General features: G+C 43.7%; 1 protein-coding gene across 7 annotated transcripts in view; it reads right to left on the bottom strand.

The window, feature by feature from the left end:
* CSAD (cysteine sulfinic acid decarboxylase) overlaps positions 1–17,976 on the bottom strand; it is a 43,117-nt gene that overhangs the window by 7,426 nt on the left and 17,715 nt on the right. For 5 of the 7 annotated variants that reach the window (XM_010597045.3, XM_010597053.3, XM_010597058.3 and 2 more), the window contains exons 2-9: positions 13,772–13,804; positions 13,379–13,515; positions 12,543–12,669; positions 12,366–12,456; positions 11,838–11,944; positions 11,284–11,399; positions 10,509–10,588; positions 10,151–10,205 (exon numbers count right to left, since the gene is read on the bottom strand). In XM_010597045.3, coding sequence (XP_010595347.1) covers positions 10,151–10,205; positions 10,509–10,588; positions 11,284–11,399; positions 11,838–11,944; positions 12,366–12,456; positions 12,543–12,669; positions 13,379–13,504 — 702 coding nt within the window. In that variant the 5' untranslated portion in view covers positions 13,505–13,515; positions 13,772–13,804. Of the gene's footprint in view, positions 1–10,150; positions 10,206–10,508; positions 10,589–11,283; positions 11,400–11,837; positions 11,945–12,365; positions 12,457–12,542; positions 12,670–13,378; positions 13,516–13,771; positions 13,928–17,976 lie in introns of all 7 variants that reach the window. The other 2 variants (XM_064284174.1, XM_064284175.1) reach the window with 1 other exon arrangement.

Here is a 17,976-nt window from a genome sequence, read left to right as displayed (position 1 = left end):
CACATTTCTTGGGAGTAGGCATAAATATGGATCTCTCCCAGTCAGTTGGCCAGGACGCTATCTTCCATATTTCTTGGCATAGATGATTGAGCACCTCCAGCACTACATCTGTTTGTTGAAACGTCTCAATTGATATTCCATCAATTCCTGCAGCCTTGTTTTTCGCCAATGCCTTCAGAGCAGCTTGGACTTCTTCCTTCGGTACCATCGGTTCCTGATCATATGCCACCTCTTGAAATGGTTGAACATCAATTAATTATTTTTGCTATAGTGACTATGTATATTCCTTCCATCTTCTTTTGATGCTTCCTGCGTTGTTCAATATGTTCCCTGTAGAATCCTTCCCTATTTCAACTCAAGGATTGAATTTTTTCCTCAGTTCTTTCAGCTTGAGAAACGCCAAGCATGTTCTTCCCTTTTGGTTTTCTATCTCCAGCTCTTTGCACATGTCATTATAATACTTTACTTCGTCTTCTCGAGCCACCCTTTGAAATATTCTGTTCAGTTCTTTTACTTCATCATTTCTTCCTTTTGCTTTAGCTGCTGGGTGTTCGTGAGTAAGTTTGAGAGTCTCCTCTGACATCCATCCTGGTCTTTTCTTTCTTTCCTGTCTTTTCAATGACTCTTGCTTTCTTCATATATGATGTCATTTCACAACTCATCTGGTCTTCGGTCACTAGTGTTCAATGCGTCAAATCTACTTTTTTTTTTTTAATAATTTTTATTGCGCTTTAAGTTTACAAATCAAGTCAGTCTGTCACATATAAGCTTATATACACCTTACTACATACTCCCATTTACTCTCCCCCTAATGAGTTAGCCTGCTCCCTTCTTCCAGTCTCTCCTTTTGTGACCGTTTTGCCAGTTTTTAACCCTCTCTATCCTCCCATCTCCCCTCCAGACAGGAGGTGCCAATACAGTCTCAAGTGCCCACCTGATACAAGTAGCTCACTCTTCATCAGCATCTCTCTCCAACCCATTGTCCAGTCCCTTCCACGTCTGATGAGTAGTCTTCGGGAATGGTTCCTGTCCTGGGCCAACAGAAGGTTTGGGGACCATGACCACCGGGATTCTTCTAGTCTCAGTCAGACCATTAAGTCTGGGCTTTTTATGAGAATTTGGGGTCTGCATCCCACTGTTCTCCTGCTCCCTCAGGGGTTCTCTGTTGTGCTCCCTGTCAGGGCAGTCATCGGTTGTGGCCGGGCACCATCTAGTTCTTCTGGTCTCAGGATGATGTAAGTCTCTAGTTCATGTGGCCCTTTCTGTCTCGGGCTCATAGTTATCGTGTGACCCTTGGTGTTCTTCATTCTCCTTTGATCCAGGTGGGTTGAGACCAATTGATGCATCTTAGATGGCCGCTTGTTAGCCTTTAAGACCCCAGACACCACAGTTCAAAGTGGGATGCAGAATGTTTTCATAATAGAGTTTATTATGCCAATTGACTTAGAAGTCCCCTTAAGCCATAGTCCCCAAACCCCCGCCCTTGCTCCGCTGACCTTTGAAGCATTCAGTTTATCCCGGAAACTTCTTTGCTTTTGGTCCAGTCCAGTTGAGCTGACCTTCCCTGTATTGAGTATTGTCCTTCCCTTCACCTAAAGTAGTTCTTATCTACTAACTAATCAGTAAATAACCCTCTCCCACCCTCCCTCCCTCCCCCATCTCGTAACCACAAAAGAATGTGTTCTTCTCAGTTTATACTATTTCTGAAGAACTTACAATAGTGGTCTTATACAGTATTTGTCCTTTTGCATCTAATTTCACTCAGCATAATGCCTTCCAGGTTCCTCCATGTTATGAAATGTTTCACAGACTCATCACTGTTCCTTATAGAAGCGTAGTATTCCATTGTGTGAATATACCATAATTTATTTAACCATTCATCTGTTGATGGAACCTTGGTTGCTTCCAGCTTTTTGCTATTGTAAACAGTGCTGCAATAAACATGGGTGTGCATATATCTGTTCGTGTAAAGGCTCTTATTTCTCCAGGGTATATTCCTAGGAGTGGGATTTCTGGGTTGTATGGTAGTTCTATTTCTAACTTTTTAAGAAAATGCCAGCTAGATTTCCAAAGAGGTTGTACCATTTTACATTCCCACCAGCAGTGTATAAGAGTTCCAATCTCTCCGCAGCCCCTCCAACATTTATCATTTTATGTTTTTTGGATTCATGCCAGCCTTGTTGGAGTGAGATGGAATCTCATCATAGTTTTAATTTGCATTTCTCTAATGGCTAATGATCGAGAGCATTTTCTCATGTGTCTGTTAGCTGCCTAAATATCTTCTTTAGTGAAGTGCGTGTTCATATCCTTTGCCCATTTTTTGATTGGGTTGTTTGTCTTTTTGTGGTTCAGTTTTAACAGAATCATATAGATTTTAGAGAAGAGGCGCTGGTCAGAGATGTCATAGCTGAAATTTTTTTCCCAATCTGTAGGTGGTCTTTTTACTCTTTTGGTGAAGTCTTTAGATGAGCATAGGCGTTTGATTTTTACGAGCTCCCAGATATCTGGTTTCTCTTCAACATTTTTAGTAATGTTTTGTATTCTGTTTATGCCTTGTATTAGGGCTTCTGACGTTGTCCCTATTTTTTCTTCCATGATCTTTATCGTTTTAGTCTTTATGTTTAGGTCTTTGATCCACCTGGAGTTAGTTTTTGTGCATGATGTGAGGTATGGGTCCTGTTTCATTTTTTTGCAAATGGATATCCAGTTATGCCAGCACCATCAAATCTACTCTTGAGATGGTCTCTAAATTCAGGTGGGATATACTCAAGGTCATATTTTGCCTCTCATGGACTTGCTCTGATTTTCTTCAGTTTCAGCTTGAACTTGCATATGAGCAAATGATGGTCCGTTCCACAGTTGGCCCCTGGCCTTGTTCTGACTGATGATATTGAGCTTTTCTAACATCTCTTTCCACAGATGTAGTCAATTTGATTCCTGTGTGTTCCATCTGGTGAGGTCCATGTGTACAGTCGCCATTTATGTTGGTGAAAGAAGGTATTTGCAATGAAGAAGTCATTAGTCTTGCAAAATTCTATCATTCGATCTCCAGCATTGTTTCTATCACCAAGGCCATAGTTTCCAACTACCGATCCGTCTTCATTTCCAACTTTAGAATGTACCAAGTATGAATGTAGGAAAATTGGAGGTCATCAAAAATAAAATTGGAACACATATCCTAGGCATTAGTGAGCTGAAATAGACTGGTATTGGCCATTTTGTATCAGACTATCATATGGTCTACTATGCTGGGAATGACAAATTGAAGAGGAATGGCGTCACATTCATCTTCAAAAAGAACATTTCAAGATCTATCCTGAAGTACAACGCTGTCAGTGATAGGATAACATCCATACACCTACAAGGAAGACTAGTTAATATGACTATTACTCAAATTTACACAGTACATCAACAGGGAACTCCCAGAAATTCAATCTGGATTCAGAAGAGGATGTGGAACAAGGGATATCAGTGCTGATGTCAGATGGAACTTCGCTGGAAGCAGAGAGTACCAGAAAAATGTTTACCTGTGTTTTACTGACTATGCAAAAGCATTCAACTGTGTGGATCATAACAAATTATGGATAACATCGAGAATTCTAGTACACTTACTGGTGCTCACGAAGAACCTGTACTTAGACCAAGAGACAGTTGTTCAAACAGAACAAGGGGATACGGTGTGGTTTAAAACAGGAAAGGTGTACATCAGGGTTGCACACTTCCACCATACTTATTCAATCTGTATGCTGAGCAAAGAGTCCAAGAAGCTGCATTATGTCAAGAAGAACATGGTATCAGGATTGGAAGAAGGCTCATTAACAACCTGCAATATGCAGATGACACAACCTTGCCTGCTGAAAGTGAAGAGAACTTGAAGCACTTACTGAAGAAGATCAAAGAGTACAACCTTCAGTATGGATTATACCTCAATGTAAAGAAGACAAAAATTCTCATAACTGGGCCAACAAGCAGCATCATAATAAATGGAGGAAAAATTAAAGTTGTCAAGGATCTCATTTTACTTTGGATCCACAATCAACAGCCATGGAAGCAGCAGTCAAGAAATCAAATGATGTATTTCAACAGGCAAATCTGCTGCAAATGACCTCTTTCAAGTGTTAAAAAGCAAAGCTGTCACTCAATAAGGTGCACTTGACCTGACCCAAGCCACGGTGTTTTCAATCGCCTCATATGCATGTGAAAGCTGGACAATGAATAAGGAAGACCGATGAAGAACTGATGCCTTTGCATTATGGTGTTGGCAAAGAATATTGAATAGACCGTGGACTGATAGAAGAATGCACAAATCTGTCTTGCAAAAAGCACAGCCAAAATGCTCCTTAGAAGAGAGGATGAGGAGACTTCGTCTCAAGTACTCTGGACATGTTATCAGGAAGGACCAGTCCCTAGAGAAGGACATCATGCTTGATAAAGTAGAGGATCAGTGAAAAAGGGGAACACCCTCAATGAGATGGACTGACAAAATGGCTGCAACAATGGGCTCAAACATAACAGCAACTGTAAGGATGGTGCAGGACTGGGCAGTGTTTCTATGGCGCACAGAGTCACTATGAGTTGGAACCGACTCGATGGCACCTGACAACAACAACAATAAAAGGATGGCTATAATCAACGAGACGGATGTTATGGATTGAACTGAGTACCCCCAAAGTATGTATTAGAATTCTAACCCCTATCTATACCTGTGGATGTAGTATTGGTTGGGAACAGGATTGTCTTTGTTATGCTAATGAGGCCGATCAGTGCAGGGCGTGTCCTAAACCTAATATTTCTGAGTTATAAGAAGAGCAGATTAGACACAGAAGGAAGCACAAACGGAGGAAAGATAAAAAACCAAAAACCAAACCCATTGCCTCATAGCGACCCTATAGGACAGAGTAGAACTGCCCCATAGAGTTTCCAAGGAGTGCCTGGTGGATTTGAACTGCCGACCTTTAGGTTAGCAGCCATAGCACTTAACCAGTATACCACCAGGGTTTCCAGAGGAAAGATAGATGCATGTAAAGATCGTGAAGATTGACAAGGAAATCGAGGAACACCAGGGCTACAGAAACTCCCCAGAACTCATAGAAAGTGAGCCTTCCCCTACAGCCAGTGTCTTGAATTTGGACTTCCAGCCTCCTAAACCCACTTGTGGTATTTCTGTTACAGCAGCACTAAGAAGCTGAGACAACAAATAATAACAAATGTTGGTGGAAACGTGGGAAAATTAGAACTGTTTAAAAACTACTGGTGGGATTGTAAATTGGTCCAGCTACTATGGAAAATAGTCTGGCAGTCCCTCAATAGATTAAATATAGAGTTATCATATGACCCAGCAATTCCAGTCTGGCTATATACCCAAAAGAAATGTAAACATATGTTCACACAAAAACTTGTACATGAATGTTCATAATACCGTTATTCTTAACATCCAAAAAGTAAAAACAACCCAAATGTCCATCAACTGATGCATGGATAAATAAAACGTGGTATGGCTATATAATGAAATATTATTTATTTAGCCATAAAAAGGAATGAAGTACTGATACATAATACAACATAGATGAATCTTGAAAACATTATGTTTTCAAGCATAAATGGATATTATGTGAAAGAAACCAATCATGAAAGACCACTTATAATATAAATCCATTTATAAATGTCCAGAATAGGCAAATCCATAGAAACAAAAGTAGTTTGGTGATTTCCTAGAGCTGGAGAGAGATACGGAGGTTGGGGATTGATGGCTGAAAGGTACAGTTTCTTTTTAGGATGATGAAAATGCTCTAAAATGGACCGTGTTGATGGTTGGTGAATATACTAAAATCATTGCATTGTATACTTTAAATGGGTGAATTACGTGGTATGTGAATCATATCTCAGTAAAACTGTTACCAAAAGAAGTTCAAACAATAAAAAGTGGAACTCCACTATTCTAACTGCTGCCCATTCAGCTGCTCAAAGATAACATCTATATGCCAATGAATATAAACTTTTCTAAATAACAAAAATGGACACCCTGGTGGTGTCGTGGTTATGAGTTCGCCTGCTAACCAAAAGGTAGGCAGTTCGAATCTACTAGGTGTTCCTTGGAAACCCTACAGGACAGTTATACTCTGTTCTTCAGGTTCACTGTGAGTCAGAATTGACTCGACAGCAACACGTTTGGTTTTTTTTTTTTTAAATAACAAAAATAGGCTCATAGTGTCCACAGTATATACTTTATATAGGAAGATATTCTCATGTTAGTATAAATATTCCTATCTTATTCTTTTTAATGGCTATACGGTACTCATAATAATAGTAACAACAGTAGCAGCAGCAGCAGAAATGGAAACTAATATTTATATAGTACTTCTATGTGTCAGGCACTGTTTTAAGTGCTTTGCATATACTAATTCATGTAATCCTTACAATAGCTCTATGTGGTAATGTCAGCATTACGCCCATTTTACAGAGGAAGAAAGTGAGTCACACACACACACAAAAAAAACCCACACCTGTTGTTGTCAATTGATTTTGACTCATAGAAACCCTATAGGACAGAGTAGAACTGCCCCATAGTCCTTCCAAGGGGTGGCTGGTGGATTCGAACTCCTAAGCTTTTGGTTAGCAGCCAAGCTCTTAATCACTGCGTCACCAGGGCTCTAAGACACACAGATATACCATAATTTATTTTCTCTACTGATAGACATTTTAAGTTGTCTCCATTTTTTTTTTTAATTTTACACTTTGCTCCAATAAACATTCTCATGCACAGAATTATATACACTTGTGATGATAATTTATAGCATAAATCCCTAGCCCTGGAACTCCTGAGTTGGTGGATAGATACATTTAAAAAAGTATATGTTGTTGTTGTTAACGCTGTCAAGTCAGCCTTCAAGTCACAGCAACTTGTTGTTGTCAGAGTAGAACTGCTCTACAGGGATTTCCTAGCTATAATCTGCTCTTTTATAGCTCCATGGAAGAAAGGCCTGGCAAACTGCTTCCGTAAAGATTATTCTGCCAACACACGTGTTGCTGTGAGTTGGGGGCTGACTTGGTTGCAGCTAACAACATATTGTTTTTTAAATGTATCTATCCACTGACCCAGGAGTTCCACTGCTAGGGATTTAAGGAATGAACAAGTCTGTCTCAGAAGAAGTACAACCAGAATGCTCCTCAGAAGCAAAGATGGCGAGACTACATCTCACATACTTTGGACGTGTTATCAGGAGGCATCAGTCTCTGAAGAAGGACATCATGCTTGGTAGAGTAGAGGGTCAGTAAGAAAGAGGAAGACACTCAGCGAGATGGACTGACACAGTGGCTGCAGCAATGGGCTCAAGCATAACATCAATTGTGGACATGGCGCAGGACCAGGCAGTGTTTCGTTCTGTTGTGCACAGGGTCAATATGAGTCAGAACCAACTTAATGACACCAAACAACAAGGAGCTGCTGGGTGGGTTTGAACCGCCACCTTTAGGTTAGCAGCCAATCGCAAACTGCTTGTACCACCCAGGCCCCTTAAAAAATTGTATTAAAAAAAAAAAAATTGCCATCCAGTTGATTGTGATTCACAGCGCCCCATGTGTTAGAGTGGAACTGCTCCATAGGGTTTTCTTGGCGGTATCTTTTAGGCCTTTCTTCCACGGTGCCACTGGGGGGGTTAGAACAGCCAACCTTCAGTTAGTAGATAAGCGCAAACTATTTATGCCAACTGCCCTCCAAGACGATTGCAGCATTTTACATCCCCTCAACGTGCAGCAGAGTGCTAGTGCCTCCGCATTTCCCACCACTCACAGCCTGCAGTCTTTACCGCTGTCCCACTATCTTCCTCAGCATCTCCCCCTGCATAGAAGCCTTCCACACTATACTTCAGGCCCCCAACACCTGCCTGTGGTGCTGCCTGGGACTCCATTCAGTGACTCGGTCTTGCCTGTCAGACTCTGATCCTGCCTGGGTATCTCAGAATCCCTGAGGGTAGCCCAGAGAGGCCTGGGCCCTCAGGTTCCTAGGGAGCACTCCAGCTCACAGGGGAGATGGGCATGAAGATCAAGAAGAGGGACGAAGGGAGTTGTTATTGCATTTAAACACGTCCCCAAAAATACATGTTATAAATCCTAAACCCTATACCTGTGGTAACCCTGGTGGCATAGGGTTTAAGAGCTTGGCTACTAACCAAAAGGTCGACAGTTTAAACCTACCAGGCGCTCCCTGGAAACCCTATGGGGCAGTTCTGTTCTGTCCTAGAGGGTAGCTATGAGTCGGAACTGACTCGACAACAGCAACAGGTTGGGTTTTTTTTCGTTTTTTTTTTTATACCTATAGTTATAATCCCATTTGGGAATGATTTGTGTTATGGTAATGAGGCAGTAGTAGGGGTGTTTTAGGTTAATCTCTTTTAAGATATAAAAGAGCAGATTAAGCAAGTAAGCACAAATGGAGGGGAAGATACATGCCACATGAATGCCAAGGACCTCCCCCCAAAGCAGAGAGAGAGAGAAAGACAGCTCTCCCCTAGAGCTGGTGCCCTGAATTCAGACTTCTATGCTTCTACACTGTGAGAAAAAAAAATTCTGTTCATTCACACTTATACACTGTTGGTGGGAATATAAAATGGTACAACCACTTTGGAAATCAATTTGGCACTTCCTTAAAAAGCTAGATATAGAACTACCATAGGATCCGGCAATCCCACTCCTTGGAATATAGCCTAGAAAAATAAGAGCCTTTACACAAAGAGATATATGCACACCCATGTTCATTGCAGCACTGTTTACAATAGCAAAAAGATAGAATCAACCAAGGTGCCCATCAACGGATGAACGGATAAATTATGGTATATTCACACAATGGAATACTACGCATCGATAAAGAACAATGACAAATCTGTGAAACATTTCATAACATGGAGGAACCTGGAAGGCATTATGCTGAGTGAAATTAGCCTGTTATAAAAGGGAAAATATTGTATGATACCACTATTAAAAGAACTCAAGAAATAGTTTAAACAGAGAAGAAAATATTCTTTGATGGTTATGACGGTGCAGAGGGAGAGAGGAAGAGAGGTATTCGCTAATTAGATAGTAGACAAGAACTATTTTAGGTGAAGGGAAAGACAACACACGATACAGGAGAGGTCAGCACAACTGGACTAAACCAAAAGCAAAGGAGTTTCCTGAATAAACCAAACACTTTGAAGGCCAGCGTAGCAGCAGCGGGGGTACCATAGGCTCAGAGGACATCTAGGTCAATTGGCATAATAAAATCAATTAAGAAAACATTCTATATCCCACTTTGGAGAGTGGTGTGTGGGATCTTAAACGCTAGCCAGTAGCCATCTAAGATGCATCAATTGGTCTCAACCCACCTGGAGCAAAGGAGAATGAAGAACACCAAAGACACAAGGTAATTATGAGCCCAGGAGACAGAAAGGGCCACATAAACCAGAGACTACATCAGCCTGAGACCAGAAGAACTAGATGGTGCCCAGCTACAACCGATGAGTGCCCTGACAGGGAACACAACAGAGAACCCCTGAGGGAGCAGGAGAGCAGTGGGATGCAGACCTCAAATTCTCATAAAAAGACCAGACTTAATGGTCTGACTGAGATCAGAAGGATCCCGGGGGTCATGGTGTCCAGACCTTCTGTTAGCCCAAGATAGGAACCATTCCCAAAGCCAACTCTTCAGACAGGGATTGGACTGGACTATGGGATAGAAAATGATACTGGTGAGGAGTGGGCTTCTTGGATCAAGTAGACACATTAGACTATGCAGGCAGTTCCTGTCTGGAGGGGAGATGAGAAGGCCGAGGGAGACAGAAACTGGCTGAATGGACACGAAAATAGAGGGTGGAGAAAAGGAGTGTGCTGTCTCATTAGTGGGAGAGCAACTAGGAGTATACCCAGTATACAGCAAGGTGCATATAAATTTTTGTATGAGTGGCTGACTTGGTTTGTAAACTTTCCCTTTTAGTACAATAAAAATTAAAAAGAGAAAAAAAAAATCTCTTCATTAAAGCCACCCACTTGTGGTATTTCTGTTATAGCAGCAGCAGATAACTAAGACAGGTGCATCCAGTAGGGAGAACCCCAACAAAGTTCCAAGAAAGGGGTGGTGGGGCCCTGCTCTACTGCCCAGCACCCCTGGCTCACTTACCTCAGCCTCGGCCAGGCTGATCTGCCTCTCCAGATCCTCAGGGATCATTTTCCCTCTGGAAGAGAAAACTGGGTGGATAGAGAAGTCATAGATTCTCTAGGCCAGGAGGAGAAACTGTTAAATAGAGTAAGGTAGAGTTAGCAATGCAGAGGCCCTAATGCTGGCTTCTCCCTAAAAGGGGCAAAACAAATCTCAGGGAACAGGGTGGAAGACACGAGGGGTAGGAAAAGCAATTCTGCAGGAAAAGAAAGGGGAGGGATGCCCACCAGGTTATGGGCCTGAGACCAGAGCATTCTGGCAACAGGAAGGTACACTGTGAGAAACTGGGTCAGAGTCATATGGACAGAAGGACCTTCACCTCTCATCCGCCTTGACCACTCGAACACTGTCAGTGCCAAGTCCCAGAAAAGCAGCTCCTTTCTTGATGGAATAGTGACACTGCAGAGGAAGGCAGAAGGCAGGTTAGGACAACATGGACCAGAGGCCAGAGGGCAGGGTCAATGAGGAGGCTAGAGACTGGTAAAGTGTGAGCTGCAATCGATGGGATCCTGTACACCAGGGCTTCTCAAATGTTAACGTACACACTGATCACCTGGGTGTCTTGCTAAAATACAGTCACAGTCAGTAGATCTGGGGTGTGGCCTGAGATTCTGCATTTCTAACCAGCTCCCCTCAGAAAAAACCAAACCCATTGCCCATTGCCATGGTGTCAATTCCAACTCATAGCAACCCTATAGGACAGAGTAGAACTGCCCCATAGGGTTTCCAAGGAGCAACTGGTGGATTTGAACTGCCAACCTTTTTGGTTAAAAGCTGAGCTCTTGACCACTGTGCCATCAGGGCTCCCAGGAGATACCAACGCTACTGGCCCATGGACCACACTTTTGAGTGTCAAGAGCGTAGACTGTGTTCACTGGACCTGTTTCTCCTCACCCCGCCCCCAAACAGAAGGCAAAGCGAACAGGGGCTAAAGTTCACTTGGCCCTCTTAATTGGAAGAAAGCATATCTGCCCAGGGACAAGCTGATCTCAGAGGAGATGGGTCAGGGCAAGCAGATGACCTCAGGAGTCTCTGACTCAGCTGGCTAGAGGTTGGAATGAAGAGCCCAGGGTTGCGCTGTGCCTCTTTCCCACCTCCTCTGATGTGAAGAGGGCCAGCAGTGGCAGTGACCGGAGGCCCCTCTGCTTGCAATCTGGGTAGCGCTGATAGCGGGCCAGGTTCATAGCATACATGTTGGAGATGGAGCCACCTGTCACAGGAAGAGGTGGTAGCAAGAGGGTAGGGCAGTGGATCAAGGCTGGAACTTGCCTCTCCTTGCCCCTCTGCCCAGAAAAGCTGACCAAAGGAGAGGTGACTGGCTCTCAGGTCACGGCTGGGCTCTATGAAGGGCACAGGGATAACTGGCACAGCTCCAGCATCCTCCCAACTACCCCCTCCACACCCTGGGTGGCTCCCAGGAGAAAGCCCCGACCAGAGGGAGCAAGCACTACACCACTGATCCTAGGGACTGGTAGGCAAAGGCTAGGATAAGGCAGGCTAGGCACTGTCCTCCCCGGTCTGGCCAGGACCCAGCTGGAAAGACAACAAAGAAGAATGACCCTGTCCTGCCAGTTGTTCAAGCAAGAGAATGTGGGGGAGGTAGAGCCCTTAAAAAAGCCAAGGAAATGGTCCCCTGCTTCTCACATACCAGGGCAGAAGACCCCATCCCCAAAGCTCCAGCCCACCAGGGCCCGGAGTTTCTTCAGCACCTCCTCTTCCATGAGTATAAACACAGGGGCAATTTCATATGTGTACCTGCCAGGAGAAGGAACAATGAGAAAGGGACAGAAGATAGAGGGGCTGTGGATTAGGCCCTTAATCTAGAGAGGAACCAAAGAAAGGGGTGGTGACAATGAGCGGGGGAAAGGGTCCACAAAAAAGAACAAGTTGGTGACAACGAACCAGAGAAGCAGGAATGAGAAAACAATGGGATAGAAGAAGGTAGTTAGCACTAAGCAAGTCAATTATAGTCACCACTGCCCATGAGGAGGCATGGGAAAGCTTGGAGAATGGGGGTCCAAAGGATACGTGAGAAAAGACTCTACCAACAGAGATTCCCAAGAAGCAGTACAGAAGAGAGAGAGAAGAAAAAAAAATTATCCTCTACCCACAAAGGCACTCTCTCCCCGATGCCCAAATTTTTGAGGTGGTGGAGAGGGTCTGTGGGATGGCTCACTGGCTGGTGTTGAGGCTCTCGGTGATAATCCGTCCAGCAAGAGAGTGGGGATCCAACCCTGAAAAGAGCTGGTTGAAGAACCGAGGGTGACCTGCAGGGGGGTGGTAGGACAGCGAGTTCAGGGTTGAACTGGGGTACGAACCCCAGAGATTCCTTCCACCAGATCCCAGGACCCACAGGTCTTCACACTGTAGCGAATCACAGTCCGGCACCGCTCCAGGATCTGCTCTTTCGACTCCCCCTGGCTCCGCAGCTCCAAATCCAGCAGCTCTTTTAGTTCCTCTGGTTCCTTCCACTCACAGACCTAGGAGAAGAAAGGGAGACTCGGGGGTATATAAACCCACAGATTGGTTGCCTGAACTACATCTCAATAGACACAACGTACAACCAACTTACATTAAAAACATCAACGTAGGCAGGCCCTGGACACCCTTTGAACTCAGTGCTGAAGTCATTCCTGAGGTTCATTCTTTAGCCAAAGATTAGACAGGCTCATAAAACAAGCAATAATACACATAGCTCAACCATGTGTATGAGAGTAAATGGTCACACCAGCTCAGGGGCAAGGACGAGAAGGTAGGAGAGGACAGGAGAGCTAAATGAATGGAAATGGGGAACCCAAGGTCGAGAAGGGGCAAGTGCTGATACGTCACAGGGTTGGTAACTGATGTCACAAGATAATATGTGTATTAATTGTTTAGTGGGAAACTAATTTGCTTTGTAAACCTTCATCTAAAGCACAGTTTAAAAAAGTCACCTTAGGAATATTTTCAAAGCAACACATACCAAAAAAAAACTAAACCCTTTGCCATTGAGTCGACTCCGACTCATGGAGGCCCTATAGCAAGGGGAAATAAATACAGTGAGACTCAGTATCTAAATTCCTAAGGCATACAGGAAGCCAGTGATGAATTCTGGGGAGAAGCCTTCTCAAAGGAAGGAAGGTCTGTGTCAGAGTTTGAAAGGGAAAGGGAAGGTTTGATGGGGAAGAGGAGGAGGGAGAAATTACCCACCTTCTCACAGGCACTGGTCCCTTTCTGAATGGCCTCGTCCACAATGATCCCAAACACGTCCCACAGCAGGGCTTCTGTGGCCATGGGATCCCCATCAAGGGAGGAGAGTGGTTCTGAGTCAGCCATCAAGACAAAATCTGCGAGCAGAACAGGTATTATTCCCTCCATAGCCTACATACCCCACCTGGACCTAGTCAGCAAGGACCCCAACCGCTCAACAGGCCCAAGGCCCCAGTCTGACAGCTCAGTCCCAACCTTCACTGCACAGAAAGAGCAAGTGAGAGGGTCCAGGGAAAAAGCCAGTGGAAACAGGTAGGAGAAAGAGGGTGGTTAGCACTAAGCGGGTGAATTACAGTGTCCACCACCCACCTAATGCAAAGACAAGAGGCTTACCTTTCTGCTCAGGTCTCTTTCTGTTCAGGTGAGCTGAAGACAGAGTACACAATTAGCTTTTCAGAAGAGCAGGACCAGAACAGTGGAGGGAGTGAGGTATAGGCAGCAGTCAGGTGACCATGACATCACTTCTCATGACCGTTGCCCTAAGGAGAACTTAGACAGATTTTAGATAGAGATAGTAGGCTAAGTCTCCTGAATAATCATTAGCTGAAGGGGAACTGAAATAAAGTTAAAGACAAAAACACATGCTACAATACATTAATCTCAGGGTTGAAAGGTGTGGAGAGCAAGCAGGGAAGAGACGATTCCCACTGTGAATCAAAGGGCCCGGAGTAGAGACACAGGGAATGTGTGACCAGGAGCCAAGGGAAGTGGGGACAGGATCTGGGGGCTAAGGGGGTAGGAAGCTTGTGAGAGGCCAGCTGCAGGGATGAAATGGTCAGGCAGACCTCAGAGGCCAGTCTCTTTTGCATCCCAACCTTCAGAGTTTTTTCAGAATGGGTCTGATTTCTAAAGCACTATATTAGAAAAGGAAGGGAAGGAGGTTATAATGAGGAAGCATTTTGTTAAACAACCATAGCCCTGTGCCTTGCAAACTGAAAGTGCTCATTAAACTAGAGTTGTTTAAAATGAGCACCAACTGTCTTCATGACACTGTTCTGGGAACTGAGGGAACCTCCCTGTCCCATTGTAAAGACAAAGATGCATGTGCAACAGTTGTGGACCAGGGCATGACAGGATGCCAAACCTATGTGCTTTCAGGACTCAGGAAGGGAGAAGACTGATGGAGGCTGACAACTGGGGAAGAGCTGCAGTGGAATTGGAGCTGAATCCTGAAAGTGGGTAGGAGAATTGGGATGGGTGAAAGGGAGGAAGAAGAAGGGGCATTCAGGGCCAGGGTAAAGGAATACCATGGGCTTACATTGCTAATGAGCAGGGCTTGTTTTGAGGTCAGTGAAGGTACCTGCTGGCCTGCGTAGAAGGTCTGCACAGGGTGACAGGGGAGCAAAGATAGGGTGGATAGAGCCGCACAAGATTATGGGGAGCCTAGAAGGTCAGCCAGGCCAAGGGATCTGAATTTTATCCTGCAGGAAATGGGAAGTCACTGAAAGATTCCATGACAAGGAGTAACAGGATGAAACTACTGCTCTCCGAAGACCAGTTCAGCAGAAGGATGCAGAAGAATTAATAGGCTGTTGTAGTAAACCAGGCAAGAGGTGATCCACACTTGAATAAGGGTGGTGTTGGTAGCAAAGGACAGTTATAAACATCCGCAGGTCTGTTCACTCACTGGATTCCACTGAATTCAACAATTATGGAGAAAGAAGAATCAAAGGTGACCCTAGGGTTTTACTTCTGGGTGACTGGAAAAACGATGGTGTCCCTAGAAGAAATAGGGATGCAGAAAGGGGAAGCTGGATTGAAAATAAAAGTTATTTCTTAGAAATACTGCATTAAGACTCATCCAAGTGGAGGCCTCCTGGGACTACAGATACTTACAAGGGAAGTCAGGCCCAGAGCTGTGATGAGATGCTAGAGTGGAAAGCAAATTTGAGAGTCAAGGTATAACTGAAACCTTACGATGGCCTCCATTCCCCAAGGGAGAGAGTATGCAGAGAGATGGCCAGGGAGAGGGAGCAAGCATCAAGGCCTGGGGGGTCACCAAGGTCACTCAATGAGTGGGCAAGAGGATCAAGAAAATCTGCTCTGGATGACATTATCCTATACACAGAAAACCCTAAAGAATTCTCAAGAAAACTACTGAAACTAGTAGAAGCGTTCAGCAGAGTTTCAAGATACAAGATAAACACACAAAAATCAGTTGGATTCCTCTACACCGATAAAAAGAACATTGAAGAGGAAATCACCAAATCAATACCATTTACAGTAGCCCCCAAGAAGATACTTAGGAATAAGTCTTACCAGAGATGTAGAAGACCTATACATAGAAAACTAGGAGACACTACTGCAAGAAACCAAAAGAGACCTACAAAAGTGGAAAAACATACCTTGCTCATGGATAGAAAGACTTAACATGGTAAAAATGTCTGTTCTACCAAAAGTGATCTATAGATACAATGCAATTCTGATCCAAATTCCAACAACATTTTTTAATGTTATGGAGAAACAAATCACCAACCTCATATGGAAGGGAAAGAGGTCCTGGATAAGTAAAGCCTTACTGAAAAAGAAGAGCAAAGTGGGAGGCCTCACCCTACCTGATTTTAGAACCTATTATACCACCACTGTAGTTAAAACAGCCTGGTATTGGTACAACAACAAGATACATAGACCAATGGAACAGAATCGAGAATCCAGACATAAATCCACCCACATATGCGCAGCTGATATTTGACAAAGACCCAAAGTCTGTTAAATACGGAAAAGACAGTCTATTTAACAAATGGTGCTGGCATAGCTGGATATCCATCTGCAAAAAAAATGAAACAACACCCATGCGTCACACCATGCACAAAAACTAACGCAAAACGGATCAAAGACCTAAATGTAAAATCTAAAACGATAAAGATCATGGAAGAAAAAATAGGGACAACACTAGGAGCCCAAATACATGGCATAAACAGTATACAAAACATTACTAACAACGCAGAAGAGAAACCAGATAACTGGGAACTCCTAAAAATCAAAACACCTTTGCTCATCCGAAGACTTCACCAAAAGAGTAAAAAGATTACCTACAGACTGGGAAAAAGTTTTTAGCTATGACATTTCTGATCAGCACCTGATTTCTAAAATCTACACAATACTGCAAAAACTCAACCGCAAAAAGACAAATAACCCAATTAAAAAATGGGCAAAGGATATGAACAGACGCTTCACTAAAGAAGACATTCAGGTGGCTAACAGATACAGGAGGAAATGCTCATGATCATTAGCCATTAGAGAAATGCAAATCAAAACTACAATGAGATTTCATCTCACTCCAACAAGATTGGCATTAATCTAAAAAACACAACATAATAAATGCTGGAGAGCCTATGGAGAGACTGGAATACTTATACACTGCTGGTGGGAATGTAAAATGGTACAACCACTTTGGAAATCAATTTGGTGCTTCCTTAAAAATCTAGAAATAGAACTACCATATGATCCAGCAATCCCACTCCTTGGAATATAGCCTAGAAAAATAAGAGCCTTTACAGGAATGCATATACTCACACCCATGTTCATTGCAGCACTGTTTACAGTAGCAAAAAGATGGAAGCAACCAAGGTGCCTATCAATCGATGAATAGATAAATAAATTATGGTATATTCACACAATGGAACACTATGAATCGCTAAAGAACAGTGATAAATCTATGAAACATTTCATAACATGGAGGAATCTGGAAGATATTATGCTGAGTGAAATTAGTCAGTTGCAAAAGGACAAATATTGTATAAGACCACTATTGTAAGTACTCAAGATACAGTTTAAACAGAGAAGAAAATATTCTTTGATGGTTATGAGAGGGGGGAGGGAGCGTGGGAGAGGGGTATTCACTAATTAAATAGTTTATAAGAACTACTTTAGGTGATGGGAAAGACAACACACAATACAGGAGAGGCCAGCACAACTGGACTAAACCCAAAGCAAAGAAGTTTCCAGAATAAACTGAATGCTTCGAAGGCCAGCGTAGCAGGGGCAGGGGTTTGGGGACCATGGTTTCAGGGGACGTCTAAGTCAACTGGCGTAATAAAATCTATTAAGAAAACATTTTGCATCCCACCTTGGAGAGAAGTGTCTGGGGTCTTAAACGCTAGCAAGTGGCCATCTAAGATGCTTCAATTGGTCTCAACCCACCTGGAGCAAAGGAGAATGAAGAACACCAAGGACATAAGGTAATTACGAGCCCGAGAGACAGAAAGGGCCACATAAACCAGAGACTACATCAGCCTGAGACCAGAAGAGCTAGATGGTGCCTGGCTACAACGGATGACTGCCCTGAGAGGGAACACAACAGAGAACCCCTGAGGGAGCAGGAGAGCAGTGGGATGCAGACCCCAAATTCTCATAAAAAGACCAGAATTAATGGTCTGAGACTAGAAGGACCCCGGTGGCCATGGTCCCCAGACCTTCTGCTGGCCCAGGACAGGAACCATTCCCAAAGCCAACTCTTCAGACATGGATTGGACTGGGCAATGGGTTGGAGAGAGATGCTGGTTAGGAGAGAGCTTCTTGGAATAGGTGGACGCTTG

Source organism: Loxodonta africana, chromosome 4 (genome assembly GCF_030014295.1).
Source record: "Loxodonta africana isolate mLoxAfr1 chromosome 4, mLoxAfr1.hap2, whole genome shotgun sequence".
Lineage (NCBI taxonomy): Eukaryota > Metazoa > Chordata > Mammalia > Proboscidea > Elephantidae > Loxodonta > Loxodonta africana.
The sequence above is the reverse complement of the archived record's forward strand: the minus strand, read 5'-3'. Positions and strand labels throughout refer to the sequence as shown.